The sequence below is a fragment of the Lissotriton helveticus genome, chromosome 7 (assembly GCF_964261635.1).
Source record: "Lissotriton helveticus chromosome 7, aLisHel1.1, whole genome shotgun sequence".
In the NCBI taxonomy this organism is placed as follows: domain Eukaryota; kingdom Metazoa; phylum Chordata; class Amphibia; order Caudata; family Salamandridae; genus Lissotriton; species Lissotriton helveticus.
In genome coordinates, this window is record NC_136068.1 from 148687979 (window position 1) to 148708962 (window position 20984).

At 48.6% G+C, this 20984-nt stretch overlaps 1 protein-coding gene across 4 annotated transcripts in view; it reads left to right on the plus strand.

The window, feature by feature from the left end:
- SYCP2 (synaptonemal complex protein 2) overlaps nucleotides 1-20984 on the plus strand; it is a 2783385-nt gene that overhangs the window by 2671440 nt on the left and 90961 nt on the right. For all 4 annotated transcript variants that reach the window (XM_078651823.1, XM_078651822.1, XM_078651824.1 and 1 more), the window contains one exon: nucleotides 20785-20843. In XM_078651823.1, the coding sequence (XP_078507949.1) occupies nucleotides 20785-20843 (59 nt within the window). The remainder of the gene's footprint in view (nucleotides 1-20784; nucleotides 20844-20984) is intronic.

Here is a 20984-nt window from a genome sequence, read left to right on the forward strand (position 1 = left end):
ACACCTATGCACCCAGCTTCCCTGGGTGAGGTAACACGAGTACTTCAGTGCTCTCGTGTGTCTTGACTCTCGAAGTGTCCAGTACTAAAAGGGTTTTACCGTAGTCCGCTCCTAAGTGTCCTTAAACTGTAATTTTGTAACTAACTTCCGCCATAGAAGCCAACGGTGATTCGCGGCTGTGTTTAGACACTGCACGCGTCCCCTGTGGATCTCCTGCATCCCTACCTTGGGTGGCTCCTGGTTGCCCCAGCGTATCTACAGGCCCTAGGCCTAACTTCTATCCCTCACGTGGTTCTTATACCACTTTCTTAGTATATGGTTTGTGAGGCCTCTAGGGCCAAACGTATACTGTGCTAATTTACTGTGTGGTATTTAAGTCCTTGTATTGTACTTTTGCCTCTAGCCTCATAAATAGACTGGAGGGGTTGTGTTTAGAATAAATACATATATTTTTTATATATACCTTGTGTGGTGTACTTTCATTTGATTATTCAAGGGATTATAGACTGGTAAAACAAGCTGCTTTACATTCCTTCAAGACTTAACCTGAAGGCTGCTTTCCACAGCTACCACTAGGATAGCTTTCTATAATAGTTGACTAAACCTACCATCAATAAGGGTAATTTGGACTGGTGCAAGGTGCCCTCTAGAATAGTGGACATCATATGCCAGGCCAACTTCTCACAGTGGTCATATGCTGGTACCATGTGTTATACAAAAGGACGATGTGCCGTGCATATGGGATGCTCGTGTTCTGTTTAGTGTAATTGTAGGAGACGTACCAGAGGTCCCTATGTAGGTGCTGTAGTTCCCTGTTGGACTTGGCCCTTTTTGCATGGTCATCCCTAAACTTTTTGCCTTTCTCCACCTTATTCCTGACATGTGTTTGGTGGTTTTAGGCCTTTGGGCACTTTAGCACTGCTGTCCAGTGTAGAGTGTGTGCTCTCTGTGTTACATTTGGTAAGATTGGCCTGCCCTCCTATAGGAATGCATTGGGGATTCCCTGATCAGTGTGTCAGTGGTAATTTCTGATATGAGAGGAGCAGCATGGTCAAGGTTTGTATATTTGGAATTGTAATAATAAATGCTGCGCAATGGTGCGCACAGATTTATTATGACTATTTGAGAAATGCCACTTTTAGAAGTTGCCATTTCTGTGTGCTATGTGTCTGCCTGCCTGATGTGAATTGCATGTCTGGCTTTTGAGTGACAGGGGCTGTGAGGTGTGTGTGGCTCCAGGAGGGGCAGGGTGAGTCAGCACTAGACTGAGTGGGACATCTGCATTGGGAGTAGTGGGAGGAGTAATCCCCTGACCCTGAATAGATCTGTGCCTAGCCTGTGCACTGCTGGCTCCACCCCCTGTGGTGTGTCTGATCACCTAGCCGAACCCGACAAAGGAGAATAGGAGCTTGGAAAACAAAGTGCTCCAAATCCCCCCTGAATCAGTTGCATCTTGTTCCCCCAAACCCTACACTGCAGAACAAAGAGAATCTGACTATAAATGTAGGGGCTGTGACCCCATGTTGGTGTGCTGATTCCTGAACTTACTGGGGCGTGCTGCTGCTGGGGCCCAGGAGGAATCACCATGAAGGCTTGTCTCCTTGATTTCTCAGGACTTTGGCTGTTGGCTGTGGCTCCTAGCGCCTCATGAGCGCTATATTCTGATTTTCCAAGGAGAGGAGAGCATGGGCCTCGCAGCGTGGAGCTTCAGCCCTTATGGAGGGGATCCCGACGTGGGGATTCCCCCGCATTTTGCGGATCGAGGCGGGAGCCCACCCCGCTTTGTACACTTCTGACAGCGGGTGCCCACCCAGCATTTGGAGTCATTGGCGGGTTCCCACCCGCTTATGTGCTGTGTTGGACGCGGGTGCCTAGCCCCATTGTCCCGCCGCAGCCCGAGCTGCCAGATACTGAAGCCAGGCTGAGTCTGCCTCACTCTGGGCAGGGTCAAACCAGGAAGAGGCTGCAGAGGCCACCAATGGCAGCGCGGCCGGCCAGCAGAGTGTGGCCGAGTGAAAGCCTGCGGCCAGGCGGGCTCCCATGAGCTGAGGGAAGCCCCGTGGGAGGAGAAATGCTGCCGCTGGTCGGCGGGCATATCGTAGTTAAGAGAGAGCCCCATGTATGGTAGGAGACCCGTCCGGAGCCTCGCACGCTCCACGTTGAAGTCCCGGTCCCAGGAAAGGGGCCCGTGCGAAGAGAGGAGACAGAGCCTTCAAGCGACTCCGGTGAGTTGGGGCTCCATGTGCACCTTTGGGGTGCCTTTCGAGGCACGGTGTCGGTGCTTGGTCTGGGTGGTCCCTCAAGAGATCAGGCCACCCCAATGATGGGACTATTTGTTTTTAGAGGCCGTGGGGGTCCAGCGGGCACAGTGGTGCCAGCCCCCCCCCTTTATGGATATTGTTACAGCTAAGCCACCATAGCGGGCAGCTGCAACAGGGGCATAATTGTTTCTAGGGCCACAGTGGGGGTTGAGAGGGTGCTGAGGTGCCCGTACTAGCTCTTTATTTGCTCCCAGCTGCCCCGCCTGGTAGAGAGCAGCTGCCAAGTTTTGCGCAGATTTGTATAGTAGTCCCTGAGTGGGACAGGAGAGGGGGCACAGTGGTGTCAGGCCTTCTTTGCTTCACAGCTGTACGGCAATTAGCGGCAGCTGCAATGTTTAGGCCATCATTTCTTTGGGGGCCTTTTGGAAGAGACAGTAGTGAGATACACTCCTCTGCCCCAGCGCAATTGCGCACTCTTGGTTTCTGCTGCATTGGCCCTCCTTCACCCGCTGATGAGTGGGATGACTACATAGCATCAACCCCATCCCCACCGCCTCATCATCCTTCAGACTAACCTCTGGAGGATATCGGAGGAATCCATAATATTATGGACACAGCAGCTAACAGAGTTCATCTTCCAACAATTGTGCATCAATTGGACTGTATCCTCTTTTATTTTTTCGGACTGTCAGACCTATACCCATCATTGATCATATTTGGCAGGAGGGAATCAAGGTCACGAAGGCACCAGCTTCCGTGGTTCCTGTGCTGCCAAGGTTGGACAAAAAATATAGAGCACCTGAAGGCTCTCCTGCACGTCTAACAAGTCACCCCAAACCTGACTCCGTGATCTCTCAGGCGACTCAGAGACGATCAAAAAATCTGGCTACTCTTATCATTTCTCCAGCAGACAAGGATTGGCAAAAAAATGTCATCTATTGCGGCAGTCTCAGTTAGGGCTGCTATCGCTTTGGCAATTTTAGCCCGTTATGATAGGCAATTGTGGTCCGACATAAGTACAATGAAGGATGTCATCGCGGAAGATAGTAAAGAGGAATTTCTTAAAACACTCATGGAAGGAGAAAGAGCAGTGTCAGAAATCATTGATATTGCCATAGACATTGCCACGACTGATTTCCGGCAGTGAGCTGGTGCTGCCGTTTCAAGGTGACAATGGTGGTTGAAGGCAACATATTTCTGCCCGTAAGTTCAGCCCAAAATTTTAGATATGGCCTATGATGGCGATTGCCTTTTTGGCAGCCATATTGAGGAGGCGCTTACCGCCATTAAAAAAGATACTGATACGGCTAAGGCACTTGGAACCCTGCAGTACCGCAAGGTGTCCTTTCGGGGAGCCCGAGGTAGGGGTTTCTCCAATTAGAGGAGGACTTACCAGTGTTCCCAGTCCTATCAGACTTACCAGCCGCAATGTCGACATTGGTATCAGCAACAATACTACCGCCAAGCGACTACAGCTCGTTTCTCCAGGCAAGGATCCAGACGAAAGCCAGAATCCCAAGGTCGTGACTCCGGCCGCCAGCAGTGATTGCAGCAGGGTACAAGGCTGCTTTTCCTTTCCCCCTGAATGGTGCGAAAGTCTCAGAACATATCAACCAGTAGCGAGACATCACTTCACTTCAGACAAGTGGGTCATGGATCTCATCTCTTATGGCCACACATTGGATCTGAAAGAAACAGGTTAGTATTAGATTGCTTACCTTAGAATATCCCCAGGCGTCAGACTGGATCCGGAATCTTTTTTGCGTAGCAGTACCCATGAGCGTCGGTAGGCGTCGTCCGCGGCTCCGTTAACAGATTCTTGAAGGGCATCACTCATATGTTTCCCCCTGTTCCTTTCGTGATGCCCCAGTGGGACTTGAATCTGGTCTTGACTTACCTGATGTGCGCTCCCTTTGAGCCACTTCATAACTGTCCTCTTCGCCTTCTTACTCTGAAGACTGCTTTCCTGGGTGCCATCACCTCTGCCAGGAGAGTGAGTAAGCTCCAGGCTCTTTCCTCTAAACCTCCTTTCCTTTCTGTCCATCCAGACAAGGTTGTGTTGTGGACAAGACCCTCTTTCCTGCCCAAGGTAGTCACAGCCTTCCACATCGGGCAGTCTATCACCTTGCCACCTTCTATCCGCCTGCGCATCCCTCGAAAACGGAAGAGAGGCTCCACCGTCTGGACCCAAAACGTGCGCTCTCCTATCTTGATCGCACACGCCAGTTCCGGGTGGATGACTAACTCTTCGTTGGTTACGTGGGTGCGAAGAAAAGACGGGCGGTGCACAAGCGGACCATCTCTCGGTGGGTCGTGTTGTGCATCAAGGCTTGCTACTCCTTGGCTAAAAAGGAGCCTCCTGTTGGGCTGAGGGCCCATTCCACTCGGGCCACGGCGGCTACTACATCCCTGGGCCGGGGAGTCCCCTTGCAGGACATTTGTCAGGCAGCTACGTGGGCCTCGCTGCACACGTTTGCAAGACACTACTGCCTGGACAGCCATGTCCGGAGGGACGGCTTCTTTGGCCGTTCCGTCCTCCAGGACTTTCTGGTGTGATCATTGGTTCGCAGACCCTCCGCCGGGGTTGGTATTGCTGGGGTATCTATTCTAAGGTAAGGAATCTAATACTAACCTGTTTCTTTCAGATGCACAAGTTACCTTCGGTAACAATATATCTGTAAGAAACAGTAGTTAGTATTAGATTCCTTACCGCCCCACCCATCCTCCCCATTCTGCGAACCGAAATCTAGGGTTAAGGTCATCCCTTTCAGGGCCCTAGTTTCATGGCACCAGTGTTGGTTTTTATCATGGCTTTGCGTTTCTGGCGCGGAAAAGCTATGTATAAGAACTGACGTCAGCGCACGGAGGCTGCGTCTATATACTCCGGCAACGTCATCACGGCACCCACGACGCCGACGACGGACGCGGAGCCGTGGACGATGCCTACCGACGCACATGGGTACTGCGTCGCAAAAAATTGGCGGATCCAGTATGACGTCTGGGGATATTCTAAGGTAAGGAATCTAATACTAACTACTGTTTCTTACAGATATATCGTTACCGAAGGTAAGTAACTTGTGCAATTCATTCAAAAACCTCCCAATACCCCTCCCAGGGGATCGCACCCCCCTCACCTTCATCTACTCAAAAAAGAAGCAAGTGCCATGCTTTTCCCAGTGAAGGAAAGTCTTCTACTCCCTCTTCTTTCTCATTCGCAAAAATTCGGGAGAATAGAGGCCTATCCTAGACCTCAGAAAATAGAACACATTTCTAAAGAGTCAAACATTCAGGAAGTTTACACTTTCGGACATCCTGCGACGCCTCAGCAGCGGCGATTTCATGACTTCATTGGATCTCGAGGATGCATACTTTCATGTCCCTATTCATCTGATAGAGACTACTAGCCGCAGATTCCTTAACGTAGAATTACCCCCAGGTGTGAGACTGGATCCAGAAAACTCTTTTTTGCCACAGCATCCCTGCACGCCGGGGGGATGGCATCACGTGACTCCGCCCAGGCGTCGTCCACGTACGTGACATCAGCGAGTTTTTTCCCTTTCCGCATGGAAAGCGGATCCCTTCTATGCTCCAGGCTTGTTTGGGTCCCTTTGCCTTTCCCTTTTGTGGATATCGGTGTGGAACAGTATGCGAATGCCTTCGGGCTTTAAGTCTTGCACGTCGTGTGGATGCCTTATGTCGGCAACGGACCCTCACCTCATTTGTATGTGGTGTCTGGGGGAAGATCACAGCTCCACTGATTGTGAGGCGTGCCACCAGTTGAAGCCGAATTCGAGGAGGGAGCGCGGGATGAAACTTCTCTCAGCACATCTCTCGAGGTCGGCTTCTTCCCCTCACTCAGCTTCGGCGGAAGGTTTTCGAAGCGACCGCCACCATCATCGTTGTCCTTATCCCTCTCCTGTGTCACACGGGCGTCGCTCGCCGGTGGGTAAGTGTTGCAGTTTGTCCCCGGGGACTGGCTTCCGGCCTGTTGGGGCGTGGGCTCTCCGGGGTGATGCAGGAGCTGCGATTCGTCCTCCTATCCACCGTTTTCCGGTGAGGGGGCGTCAAGAGCCCAGATGGAGACATGTGCGGCAGCTTTACAGGCCCCACTGGCTTCTCCTCTTTCCCTCCTGGGACGTCAGAGGATCCTTGGCACTGTACGGGGCCCTCCGCGGCTTCGCCGGTGGCTCCGGCCCCGGCACCGACTGGTTCAGCTCCAGGCTTGGAGGATGTGGTGCCGTTGGGGTGCGGCCCTTCGGGGTTCCCTCCTTCGGACCACGGTGCCTCTGCTTCACCGCAAACTCCTGCGGGAGTCCCTGTGGTGTCGCAGGAGGTTGCCGGGGCTTGGGTTGCATCCCGAGCCTCTCTCAGCCCTCTGGACAGGTGACGGCCTTGTCTACAGCTGAGGTGACGCCGCTCCGGCACCGGCAGCTGCTGGCCCGGGCGGCGCCACAGGGGTCGGCGGACCCCCCTCATCTCGCTATGGGTCGAGGCTGGAAGGGGACCCCTCGTCCCCCTACGGGGCCCTCTCGTCCCTTCGCGCAGGTGGTTGCCTCGTCGGAGGTCGAGTCAGAGGTTGATTCGACCTTGGCAGCGCCACATGGGTTAGCAGACCCCCTATGTCCTATTCTGGGTCGAGGCAGGCGGAAGGCTCCTTGTCACTCTCCAGCTTTCCCCACCGCAGGGCCCTAAGGAGGCAGGTTCGGCCTTCGCACGCCTTCACTTGCGTGGTGTCCACGGCTGTGGGTATTTTGCGCATGGGTGATCCGGTTGCTCATTTCCCTGCAGATCTTTTTTTTTTCTTTTTTTAAATTCTTTATTCGTGATTGTACACACAGAGCTTATCATGTATATGGCATCTTATACAGTCAACAATCACGGTTTTTCTTTTGCACCCCAACAACAAATAAAACAATGCATAATCTTCCATTTTTACATCAAGTACTTTCAACATTATACCGGCGGTTCGGACATCCTGATGTGCTATATGCCGTATCTACACTCAGAGAGTTTGTATTAAGTTTCATTATCTACATAAATAATCAAGAAAGAAGACATGTTATCCCCAACCTCCACCCTAACAGTCCCACCCCCTGCCCTCCCCTCTCCTGGTCGCTGTGACCTCTCATCAATACAGTTCTCCTGGCCCTCAGTACCGACTACACTACTACAGAGTTAAGGGTCGATCATGACCATCAAATCTTACCCTAGTATGATCTAATTCTTGGCATCTATACTCAGTACGTACCTTACAGTCTATCTTCCTGGGACAGTGACAGGTCCAGCCCATCCAATTCTAGCAGCATAACCTCCCAGTCCATTGCCATGGGGTGCTTCCGTTTTCCCTGCAGATCATCTTCTGGAGGTTCTCCACCAGGGCTCTGGTGGGAGGGAGCTGTTGCTTCCCTTTGAAGGTTTGCTCCTTTCTTCCCTGATGGGGACTTGGGGGCGTCCTGCCACATGGGACCCAGTGCCTCAACACCTCCTGCACCAGCACCTTCCAGCACCGCATGACCTGGCGTGTCTTTCCCTCTGAACCTCTGCCTCCAGTCCACTTTTACGGACTGCCTTTCCCTCTCTGCTGCCGCTGTTGGCTCCACCGTCCCGGGACGTCCGCTGGCTGGACTCTTGGGAACGCAACATGTTCGCCTCGACTAGTGCTGCTCTGCGGGCCCTTAACAACATAAGTGTGTTGGCTAGGGCCACCTCTTGTTTGTAGGACTCGGCCGAGTCCTTGGGGTCCGCTGCTTCACAACGGACTGATCAGGTTGACTTGAGGCACCATGCTTTGGATGGCCGGGAGGTAGCGGCGTTTATTCTTCGCTCCGCTCTGAACATATCGGAGGTGCTGGGTCATGCCTTGGCCTCTTCGGTTGCCCTTTGCCGCCATGCTTGGCTTCGGGACAGTGTGTTCCCGGAAAATGTTAGGGAATGGCTAGTTGATCTTCCCTTCGATGGCAGACTCAGCCATCCAGAGGTTCTTGGCGGGGCTTCGTCCTCCTCCTCCTTCTCCCCCTCAGTGACTGGTAGGTTGATCTGGTTCTTGGACCTCCTTTTGAGCTAGTCGCCCTTGTTGTTCTGTGTGTTTTATGGCCACTCGAGTCCTCCTTGCAGAGACTGTGGCTTTGTTGGCTGCTGGACGGCCCTTGTTAACTGCATGTTTTTTGCTTCAGTTATTTGCACAGATTGGCCCTAAGATTAGGCCTTCTGTTCTCTTGGTCTGCTTGACAAGCCTTCTGCGGGTGTTGTTTTTTCCCTGTGGCTCTTTTGGTTGGCCTCTGTGCGGAAGTTTCTTCCAAAGAGGGTTCCCATGTCTTGGGACTTTACGTACCCTATGTGGGGTAGTGGTAGCTGTTATATAGCTTGCGCTGTGCTAGGGAGTTGTGGTCGCCTTCAGGCCTCTGCTCTCCATGGTGTTTATGTATGTTGCTGATGCAATTCCCTTGCTGATTTGGCTGTGGTGGTGTGTCTGGGCATTCCCTTGCTTTCATGCTCCTGTCCTGGAGGCTGTGATGGTTTTGCGTTTTTCTTTCCTTCTTCAGGAGTAAACTGCGTGGCCTTCCGGTGGTACCCGGGCTGTTCTTCCTGCTGCCGGCTGCTTATTGATGCCGGCCCCGCTCTGTCTGGTCTGTTCACTTCTGACTGTGATGGACTCGTCTTCTTTCCCGCGTCTCCTTGGGCCCTCTAGGTTTTTCGTCTCCCTTCTCCTTGCCTTGGCGTTGGCTGAAGGTTCTGCTGCCTTGATGGGACATGTGGTGCTTTGGCCTCCCCTCGCCTTGCCCTTGTTTCCTCTGTTGTGGGTGCACGGGCCTTCTCTTTCTCCTTTCTTCTTCCCTCGCCCCACTGGGGGTGGGTGGTGTTCGGCTCGTGGGGTTTCCCCTTGCCTGGTGGTCAGGGCTCCTCGCCCTGCCCGTTGGACTGGTCCCCTGTGGGACTGTCACAATGCCAGTGGTATCACAGTAAACTAACCACTAACCTCGGAAGATGATCAGCAGGAGCGATGATATGCAGAAAGACCCCCTTCTTCTCCCGGATGCGCCCACTGACAGAGTGACTGTTACACCACTGTGCGTAAACGCACCCAAGGGAAAAGGGAGGTGGATAAAATAAGAAACACTGCAGGATAGACAGGTCCTCCAGTCCTGTTTCTGTTCATCTACCAGAGACGTTCATCACAGAAAGGTAGGATCCCTCTGTCAGGAGAAGCTGTACATGAGGAGAGAATAGACTTGTGTAAAAAGGGTGTGTGAGATGTACAGTTCACATACACTATTAGATCATATACTAGCTCACACTCACACTGTTACTTAGCAGTGATATACTCTGGGAGAAGAACAACTTAGAATCCAGAAACCAAGTTCAGTCACTGGCTATTCCGTATGAATAAATCCCCTCTTTCAGCGAGATGCTTTTAAAGGCGCAACTGCGCAAGAAATGAAATGGTCAAATCAGCAAGGTGATGACCACAAGGATGTTCCAGCACACCCCAAAATCAGCAAGGCTTCAGAAGCAAAATAATGTAGCGCTCCAGCGCGGGCCAAAATCAGCAAGGTAAATGAGGAAGTTAGAATAGCATTCCAACATAGGCAAAATCAGCAAGGTTGAGTATAAACAGAAAAACAGCGCTCCAGCGTGGGCAAAATCAGCAAGGTAAATGAGAACTCAACTTGGAACACATATGTAGGCAAAATCAGCAAGGTTTAGTAAATACAGGACAAACAGCGCTCCAGCACAGGCAAAATCAGCAAGGTAAATGAGGGCTTAACTTAGACCACAAGTGTAGGCAAAATCAGCAAGGTTTGGAAATAAAAAGAGAATAACGCTCCAGCAAGGCAAAATCATCAAGGAGTCCTGGAAAACTAAAACAGTGCACTACGCAGGAAGAAATCATCAAAGGAAGTCCTTAACACCTGCGTGAAAGGTCCTCACCACTCCGCTGTGAAAAACGGGGATTCCAAGAGCCAGAGTAAAAAATTAGCTAGCTATCGCGCCAAGAATTTTCAATTCTATTAAGGACACGGAGGCGAGGATTATGCTTCTCTTTCTTTTAATGCTACACACAGCAGCCAATGAAAATCGTTGTAAATGTAACTACATTTCCCATGATGCAAACATACATCACTTCCTGTCATAGCCTATAAGAACTAGGCAACACCGGATATAGTCCTCTTTCTTTGCTCTGAACATGAGTCCATTAACAACATTGATCCAACATGAATCGCTTCCAACGTGGAAAAAAGTCAACTGGAAAAATTCCATCAAGCCGCAGGACATTCATTCCATCTTCTTCCCAGAACCTGGAAAAAATGAGAAAAAATACGCCCGTAAAGTCTGTAAAACAGATCATATCAGGGTGGGCACAATATTACAATACATGTAATAAACCGGGTGGGATAATCCTCGCCTCTGTGTCCTTAATAGAATTGAAAATTCTTGGCGCAATAGCTAGCTAATTTTTTATTCTATTACAGGACCGCAGGCTTCGTATTATGCTAGTTTAACGCTCTTGAAATACCACAGAGGAAATATCACCCACCGGCTTATAGTAAAACTGTTTGAAAGTGGATTCAGAAGACCAATCAGCTGAATGCATTATATCTTGAATAGTACAACCCAGCATAAAACTCTTAAACGCCATGGCGCCCCGAACAGAATGTGCACCAAACACCTGAGTATCAATGCCAGCTTCCTGCATGATATATTTCAACCACCTGGCTATAGTAGCCGCAGTAACAGGTCTGAAAGGCTTCTGTAATGCAATCAATAATTGCGAAACACCCAGAGGTCTTACATTTTTTGTACATTCTTTGTATGCTTTAAGACATTGAACCACACAAAGTTTGGTATTGCTAGGAAAAGCATAGTAATCAACACATCTAGACATTGTCTTGGTTCTGGCAGTTATATTAAAGGAAACCCCTCAGGGGTGAATACTCTACCCGTAACATCCAGGGCCTTCACATCTGAAGAACGTCGGCAAGCCGACAGACACAGTAACATAGCGAGTTTATCTAAAAGTTGTTTCCTGGACAAAAGATCATTATGAGGCCAATTAGCGAGAAAATCGAGTACCTTAGAGACATCCCACAAGGACGTATATTTTGGCTTAGGCGCTTTCTCAACCCGAATCCCCTTCAAGAGTTTACAGACCATAGGATGCATACCTACCGGTTTACCATCGATCTGAGAATGGCCCGCCGAAATCGCGGAACGGAAGTTATTAACAGAACGATAAGCTAACCCTTCCGACACTTTCGAGGAAAGAACATTTACAACACAGGGTAGTCCTGCCCCCACGGGATCCACGTGCCGTTCCACGCACCAACGAACCCAGCCTTTCCAAGCGGAAGTATACCGCTTTCTGGTGGAGGGAGCCCAGGCTTGATCAATGAAGGCTGAAGCTTGTTCCGAAAACTCCGGCATCTGCCAACGTTTCCTGAAAGTCTCCAGGCCATCAGTGTTAGATTCCCCAACTGTACCATCGGGTGCATCTCTCCCTGAGGGCCCTGGAGCAGCGTCGTAGAATCCGGGATCCTCCTGGGAAGGTCGCAGCACAGTTCCAAGAGGCTCGGGAACCACGGCTGCGACTTTCAAAGGGGAGTCACTAAAATCAATTCCGCCTTCTGACGCAGAACCCGAGAGTACAACCGGGGAATCAGAATGAAGGGGGGAAACGCATAATTCAGTGACTGAGATCAGTCCTGAGAAAAAGCATCCGTCGCTAAAGCCAACGGATCCGGTCTCCAACCGAAGAACAGAGGCATCTGACGATTCAGACGGGACGCGAACAGATCGATCAGACACGTTCCCCATATCTTTTGCAACCAATGCACCACTTTCGGGTTGAGTTGCCAATCGCTGTAGTCCTTCAGGTGGCGTGAGTGCCAATCCGCCACCACATTCGACTGACCTGGGATATACTCCGCCCTGACAGAAATCTGGTGGGTCAGACAGTAATGCCAGAAATCCTTCGCTATCTCTACTAACATGGAGAATCTTGTACCCCCTAGTTTGTTGATATAGCGCACCGCCGATACGTTGTCCATCCTTAGTAAGATGCAACAGGACACCTTCTTGGGCGCCAGGGTTCTGACTGCGAACGAACCGGCGAGCAGCTCGAGACAATTTATGTGCAGCTCTAGTTCCTGCAGAGACCACCTGCCACCGGTGGAAATATTTCCACAACGCGATCCCCAGCCCCAACGGCTGGCATCGGACTCTATGATGACCTCTGGAACTGAGCCGAAGACGGCTCGACCGTTCCAAGCCTCCACGTGACTTAACCACCACTGGAGTTCCTCCCGAACCTCCGATGACAGAGGAACTAAATCCGTATATGAGAGACCCTCCTGCAGATGCCGAATCTTCAACCTCTGAAGGGCCCGATAATGAAGGGGTCCCGGAAATATTGCTTGCACAGATGATGCCAGGAGACCCACTACCCTGGCAATAGCTCGCAGCGTCACCGTCTGTCTGGACAACAGGACGCGCAACTCCTTCGGAATGTCGCGCAGTTTCGCCCGAGGGAGGCTCAACTGAGCCTTTTGCGAGTCTTTGGCAAAGCCCAGAAACTCGATCTTCTAGGTTGGACAGAGAACTGACTTCTTCTCGTTGACGACAAAACCTAGATTTTGAAGCGTAGCAATGGTCAAGCGCAGGTGTTGATATGCCACATCCTGCGCCTGCGCCATGATCAGGATGTCGTCTAAGTACACTATCATTCAGAGCCCCTGCTCCCTGAGATATGCAATCACCGGTTTTAACACCTTGGTGAAGCACCAAGGAGCTGATGAGAGACCGAAAGGCAGGACCAAATATTCGTACCATTGGTCCCTCCACTGAAACTGTAGAAACCTCCGATGGGGAGGAAAAATCGGAATGGACAGGTAGGCGTCTTTCAGGTCCAAACGGACCATCCAGTCCCCCTGCTTCAACAGATCCGTCAAAAGATGGATGCCCTCCATCTTGAAATGCTTGTAAACCATGTATTGACTGAAGGTTTTTAAATTGAGTACTAACCTGTAACCTCCACCTTCTGTACTAGAAAAATATTGCTGCAGAAACCGCTAGGGCCCGCGTCGCAGCGTGCTATCGCGCGTTTCCGCAGCAATTCTCCTATTTCTGAATCGATAAAAGCGTCTTCTGCTTGGGAAAAAACCAGCTGTCTGGGAAAAACGTCTTGCACGGGGACCTGAAAGAAATGCAGATGAAAACCTCGAACAGTCTCCAGGACCCAAGCGTCCTGAGATAATTGAACCCAATTGTGAAAGAAATGACAAGTACGACCCCCCCAAAGGCAATGGGTAAGGATCTGGAGCACTCACCTCCTGATTCTGAGGCCTGGAAACGGCCACGGTAAGATCCCTTGTTAAACCGTCGTTTGTTGAAACGTTGCCTGGTAGGATAGAAGGTTCCCCCTCTGGTGGAATCCCACTCGCCCCTACCACGTCCAAAATCGCCTCTGTGGGGGGCTTGGCTTCGTCCGGCCCTGTGAAAAACACCAGCTTGCAGGGCACGCTTGATACCGGATTGAGCCTTATCCAGAGTGGTGAAAGTACCAACGTACTTTGCCACGTCCTTAACAAAGCGGTCGCCAAACAGATTGCCATCCGCCAAAGGCCCTGGTTCTGCGGTGGCAAGCTCAGTAAGATTAGTATCCATCCTCATGAGGAGGGACTTGCGCCGTTCAGTGGAAATTGCACAGTTCGCATTGCCCAACAAGCAGATAGCCCTTTGGGTCCAGCCCGCCAACACATGCAGATCCATAGCCGAATCGGATTCTTGGGCGTCCAAAGCCATCTCAAGGATTTTGGCCAGTGGACCGACAACGTCCAGGAGTTTGTCCTGGCAACCCCTCCATGCACGATCAATGCCCTTCTTAGGGTCCTTCGCGAACTTCTTAAGGAAAGTTAGCATGCTAGGATCAATATCAGGAGTCTCCGCCACCTTGTCGGTAATGTCCGGACGTGGACGTTCCGATCGGAGCCTATTTCTGACCTCCTTGTCGAAACTCTTTCGGAGGTTGTCATGAATATAGGCTGCGACCTCCGGCGCCGGGAGCCAATCCGAAGATCGGGGGTGGACAATATCTGCCGGGTCGAAAGTAAAGGGAGTGGACAGAGACTGGGTAGATTCCACATTCTTGGACTTCTTTGCTCGTTTTATAGGGGGGGATTCATCAGAAGTATCAGTAGTAGCAGTGTCCGTGTCGGTATCAGTGTCCTGTACCTGGGATTTCTTACCCGAGTCTGGAGCAGGCAGAGAGGACATAGAATAGGAATGAGGCCAAACCTCTGAAGGCGTCTGAGAGGCAGCTGCGCCCTTATTTGCGGAATCAGCTGAGGTAAAGCCATGCTTCTTCGCAAACATCTCTAGTTGTTTCGTGATTGGCTTCAGAGCGCTAGCCAGAGCCTGCTGAACAGTTCCTGGAACTGCCTTCTCCAGGGCCTTGTTGACGGAATCTTGGACAGAGGCGTCCAGAGCCTCAACAATCTTTTCTTCAACAGTAGGAGGGGCCACCTCCTCAGCATAGATATTCTCCTCATCATATGTCACCCAGCCCTCCATGGTGGCACCAAACTTGTACATAGACTTGCTCATAGAGAAAGCAAGAGTAAAAACAGAGGAGTAAAAGGGGGGAGCCAACCCACAGCACAAGAAGATATATAAATATATATATATATATATATGTGGGCAACCAGGTACCTAGCTCCTCAGCCAAAGGCTGTATGAAGTTGTTGCAGCCCACAGGCGTAGAATGGAGCCAAAGTCTTTATAATATAGTGGTAAAGTCCAAAAAGGTTTGCACCCTCTAGGCCCAGCAGTTATTTCAGCCAGCTAAGCGTCAATGAACCTCCTCCGGTGGAAGGCAGCACCAAAGACCCTAAAACTAAGCAAAAACGGGCAGTAGCGATGTGTGTAGCCCAATCCTACTAGAAACAAGCCCAATTGGGCTACACACGTCGAAACTTTGAAAACAAAACTACCTAAAAAAGGCTCCGAGCGTTTAAGGCCAATGAGGGGGGCCACGCGCTCACAATACTGAAAGACCTCGCCGTCGGCGAGTCGGTACCGTGCCCAAAGCTACAAAACAAGTGTAGAAACCAAAGCGGCAACAGCCGCGGCCGCCGCGCTCACAGCGCTACACAGAAAAACCCAAGAAACCTCTCGGGAGCAAAGCGCGATCAAGCGCCGCTCCCAGAACACACACGCGGCGTCCCGGTGCACTCGCGACCCCCCCCCGGAAGGAAGGAAGGCGCGATCGCACCCGGCAGACGCCGACAGCAAGCGCGTGAAAGAAAAAGCACCAGATCACAAAGAAGGCACTCATGTAGCGCGCTGCAGCGCGATCGCATGCAAGAAACCCAAAGGGACAATCGTGCCGAAATACAGGCAATAATACAATGATTATAATACAATTATAGAGCAAGGCAAGTAAATGGCACTTAACTGGCTGCGTGAGCAGCAAAGAAAGAGGACTATATCCGGTGTTGCCTAGTTCTTATGGGCTATGACAGGAAGTGATGTATGTTTGCATCATGGGAAATGTAGTTTGTTTTACATTTACAACGATTTTCATTGGCTGCTGTGTGTAGCATTAAAAGAAAAAGAAGCATAATACGAAGCCTCCGGTCCTGTAATAGAATCGGAGTACCGAGTGCCTGGAGGGGAAGTACAAGATTTCTACAGCATCGCACCGGTACTGTCTTGGGGGTAATCATAGGCTGAACAATGCAGCAGATACGATTCAAAAAGCGCTCCAGCGCGGTACTCAGACCGCGGGCGGCTAAATACCTGAGGAGTCTTTGTTACGTCTGGTATGCAGGTATTCACGGTCACTAAGCTTCGGGAGCTGCTGGTCGCGTCTGCACCAGCCGCGTTCCTGATTGTCAAGCCCCGCTTCCTGTGCATGGCAAGGCTTTGTAGTGTGGCCCGATGCTTCTTCTTCCGGCGCGGGGTCATAGAGGCTTCTGGGGAACGTAGTGCATGGTGTTCCATGTGCCCCCCAGTGGCCTTTACCATGTATAGCGCGTTTTGTGTGTTTCGGTGGGGAAGAATCGTGTAGCAATTTATGAAAGGACTGTTTAGAGCTTTCCCACCCATCAGAGCTCCACCTCTGGAATGGCAGCTTAATGTGGTGTTGTTTCAATTGCTAAAACAGCCATTCGAGCCTATTCACAAGCCATAATTGAAGTATTTAACCTGGAAAGTTGCCCTTCTTTTAGCACTTACTTCTACGAGAAGGGTTAGTGAAATTCAGGCCTTTACCATATCCCATCCGTTCTTGCGCTTCACTAATCAGATGGTCATTTTGAGGACAAACCCTAAATTCATCCCAAAAGCTCCTTCGCAATTCCATTTGAATGAGCCAGTTGTTCTGAGGACTTTCTTCCCTAACCCTTCCACGCCTGCGGAAGGAACATTACACTCGCTAGACCTAAAGAGATGTCTTAAGTTTATCTACAAAGGACTAAAGACATACAGAAATCAAATCAGTTGTTCATAGCTTATGGTCAAAGCTCTCAAGGCGCTGCAGTCTCTAAAGCTACCATAGCCAGTAGGATAGCGAGCGCAATACAATTTTGCCATGACAAGGCTGGCAAACCATTATCAAGGACTGTGAGAGTGCACTCCACTGGGGCAGTTTCAGCATCAACTGCTCTGTTTGCAGGAGTGCCACTTGAAAAAATCTGCAGAGCTGCGGCTTAGAAAACGACGTACACGTTTGCTCAGCATTACTCCCTGGAATCATCACAACGTGCTGACCCGTCTGTGGGACAGGCAGTGTTAAGGAACCTATTTTGTTACGGTAAGCCTCTTTTAAGAGAGGTTTTATTAGTTGATGTTTTGGATCCAGTATATGTCTATTAAATATGTCTATGCATATTTGTTATCTCTCCTTTGTTTGTTACTACTGCAAGTATTCTATGCACAGTTTCCGGTTAAAATCTTCGATCTTTAGATTTATATTGCATGTAGGAGTATTTTAGCACAATTTAGCACAATTGCATAAAGTGTCATTAGTCAATTTACCTGACTTTTTCACCTTATATTATGGTATTGAGCACATGACACTAATCACAATTAGTTAAACTGACTAATGAAACTTTATGCAATTGTTAGTGAGCAAGCCTGCTGGGCAGACGAAACCCGTCTAACATGCTAAACGGCTGACAAATAAAAGCTGTTGTTGTTGATAACTTTTATTTCGGTCAAATGACCATAAAAAGTGCATATAAAATACATCAGCACAGACAGTAAAACAATAAATAATCAGAAAATGTTAAAAAGAGAATTAAACTAAATGTTATCACAATACAAGACGTTAAAAACTGTGTGTACAACAATGAAAAATGATAAATAAAAGAAATTTTGTAGCAGAACGACACGGCGTCGACTCTTTCCTTGGTTGGAGAATTGGAATATATATATATATATATATATATATATATATATATATATATATATATATATATATATATATAACTTTCAAAGTTAACTCAGACACGAGTCCGCACTCCCAAGCAGGTAGGTAACAACCTATTTTATTAAAAACAAGCAGCTTCACATTCGATTTTCAGTCCTTTAGCCTTACGCGTTTCTGGGAATTTTTTCCCCTTCATCAGAGGCCAGCGTGAGCAGAATCCATTATGGTGGGCTGCTAGAACCTGTCCTAGAAACGACGTGAGCAAATCAACCCACTGGAGGGATTCAAAAGTTCTGAATAGACTGCAAGTACCAGCGTGCATGGTGAAAGCGGAAAGCTGATTAAATGTTCTGACACACCGGAGGTCATTTGAAATATAAATAGAACGCAGGGTACGAGGCAGTGCACCATAATGGATTCTGCTCACGCTGGCCTCTGATGAAGGGGAAAAAATTCCCAGAAACGCGTAAGGCTAAAGGACTGAAAATCGAATGTGAAGCTGCTTGTTTTTAATAAAATAGGTTGTTACCTACCTGCTTGGGAGTGCGGACTCGTGTCTGAGCAAACTTTGAAAGTTATATAATCACGGCGGCTTCAGGCCGTGGAGTCGACGCACCGCCCCATCGAACAGTAGGGGTCTGCATGGAGGAAAGACCCTGCCATGTTCTGCGCAGCAGGCAAAGTCACTGAGCAAGCAGAGTCTCATTCTGAGGCTCCATGGAGGGTTGCTAGAACCTGTCCTAGAAACGACGTGAGCAAATCAACCCACGGGAGGGATTCAAAAGTGCTGAATAGACTGCAAGTACCAGCGTGCATGGTGAAAGCGGAAAGCTGATTAAATGTTCTGACACACCGGAGGTCATTTGAAATATAAATAGAACGCAGGGTACGAGGCAGTGCACCATAATGGATTCTGCTCACGCTGGCCTCTGATGAAGGGGAAAAAATTCCCAGAAACGCGTAAGGCTAAAGGACTGAAAATCGAATGTGAAGCTGCTTGTTTTTAATAAAATAGGTTGTTACCTACCTGCTTGGGAGTGCGGACTCGTGTCTGAGCAAACTTTGAAAGATATATATATATATATATATATATATTTACAGATATGGAACTGCTTATTATTCGGATTCAGGCATGTGAATCTATGAAAGATACCTCAATACTGGATAAGAAAAAAGTTACTTACCTGTAACTACAGTTATCCAGTATTGGTATATTTCATAGATTCACATGCAACCCACCCTCCTCCCCGCAGAGGCACCTCTAGGATACAGTACTTACTACACTTGTGCTGGAAAATCTGAGGGACTCAGCCTCTCTTGGGAAGGTTCTAGAGTGTGCTGGTTGCTGATTGGCTAGGTTTTCAGTTTTGTCCTTTTTGTAAAAGGAGACTAATAGGCTATAGAGTATATGGTTGCTACCATAATAGCCTATGGAAATGTACTATTTATTACTTACTACTTTGTTATTTATGTACCGTGGGACTCCCACTACGACGACGGGGAATGATTCAGGCATGTGAATCTGTGACAGATACCAATACTGGGTAACTGTAGTTACAGGTAAGTAACTTTTTTCTTCTTTAACCCCTTCAGCGCGGGTGACAAAGCCAGCTCGTCATGGGCGTTACCTGCGCTGCGCGCATGACGAGCTGGCTTTGTCACAAACAAGCCATTTTTGAAATTTCAGCGCACGGCGGGAATTCGCGGTAGCGCTGAAGCGGTTAATAAGTTCCAAGTTAAATTTGGCACTTCTCTGTATCCAATCCACTTCATTCCTTGTCTCAGCTTCAGAAGTCATGTATTAAATCAATAGAGAATTGTTGTTGATGCACCATGGTGGGTGCCATATTTCTCCATGGCTCACCAGGGTGTCATTTCTTGCACCAAGATGGAGCCAGCGCCCCCTACTGGCACAAGAGAGCAGTGAATATTCCTGGACGTAATCTGACTCAAGGAGATATTCAATGGGTTTGGAATCTACAGGCAGATAGAGTAAACCCTAGAAAGAGCTCTAACAAAGGTAAGTAACCTTTTCTTCATGTTGAATACTGTTGTACTTATTTCTGGTATATGACCCATATTGGGCAATTTTCATCTATGATTTTACCTTCGCCAAATATATTTTTTCACCATTGCTCTTACAGTTTATATTGTCCTGGTAAATTCTTTTTTAGCTTTATTCCACCCATGTATAATCCAACGTTCATTACTGTAGATACTAAGGATGCAACATTTTTAATTCCCAGGTGCCCCATTTTCAGTCCTGAGGAAGACCCTATCGTAAGGACTCAAGCAACCTACCATATAATTAGGGGTCGAAACGTCAACTGTATTTTTTTCGTATGCCAGTTAGATCAACAGTGCTTTCTCACTGTGATGGTGTACTTCGGATCATTGCAATGCACTATTTACCATCTAACTATGTGGCCTAAGGAAGCCTTTATCATTGTAAATAATTGTGTGATGAATTTGATGTCGCTACCTTTTCTTTTACACTTTTACTTTACTAGATGCACACCACCCATCCCTTCCTTTTTTTTCCTCTCCCCCGTATGCAGGGCACTCGTTTGACAACAATTTGGGAAACATTGCTGAATCATAAGCATCCTAGACATTCAATGTAATTAAATAACATCGAGTACTATATCCACAGTGTACTAGTGAATTTATGCTTAATTGTTTCTTTTAATTATGTGTTGTTCTAAGACTTGCTCTACTGGAACCAATTCTCTACTGTACTGTCTTGTACCAAGGTCCCAGTGGCCTTTTTGGGTTAACCCTTTTTTGTAATGTCATATACTAAGCCAGGCTTTTGCAAAAAGTATCAAACTATAAGAATACGCTTCTTGCATTTTGGTATTGAGATGTCTGAGTAATACTACAGTTGCTCTGACTCCCACTGTATTTTCACAATCTTCCCTGACCTGAACAGAATGGCTTCCTGCAAAGGCAAGTACCCTGAATGATTTGCATGTAAATTGGAATAAAGTTTATGAAATCTTTGCGGACCATTGGAATTAGTGGTTGCTATGTTTACACAGTATTAAAAGAGAAGCCTGCATTATTTCAATGGTGTATGAATTTGTTTCTCTACAGAATTTTATGAAGCAACAGGCAACGGTATTTGGTGCATACCACAGAAGTGAACAGCACAGGTGAGGATGTTTGCTAGATAATAATGAGTTAAAATATTATGTTTACATTTTGACAATTGCCACTTGTGTTCCTTACTAAATTCTGTGCACCAAAGGCCAGGTACTTTACTTTTAACTCTAGTTGACAATTGGAGGTGCCCG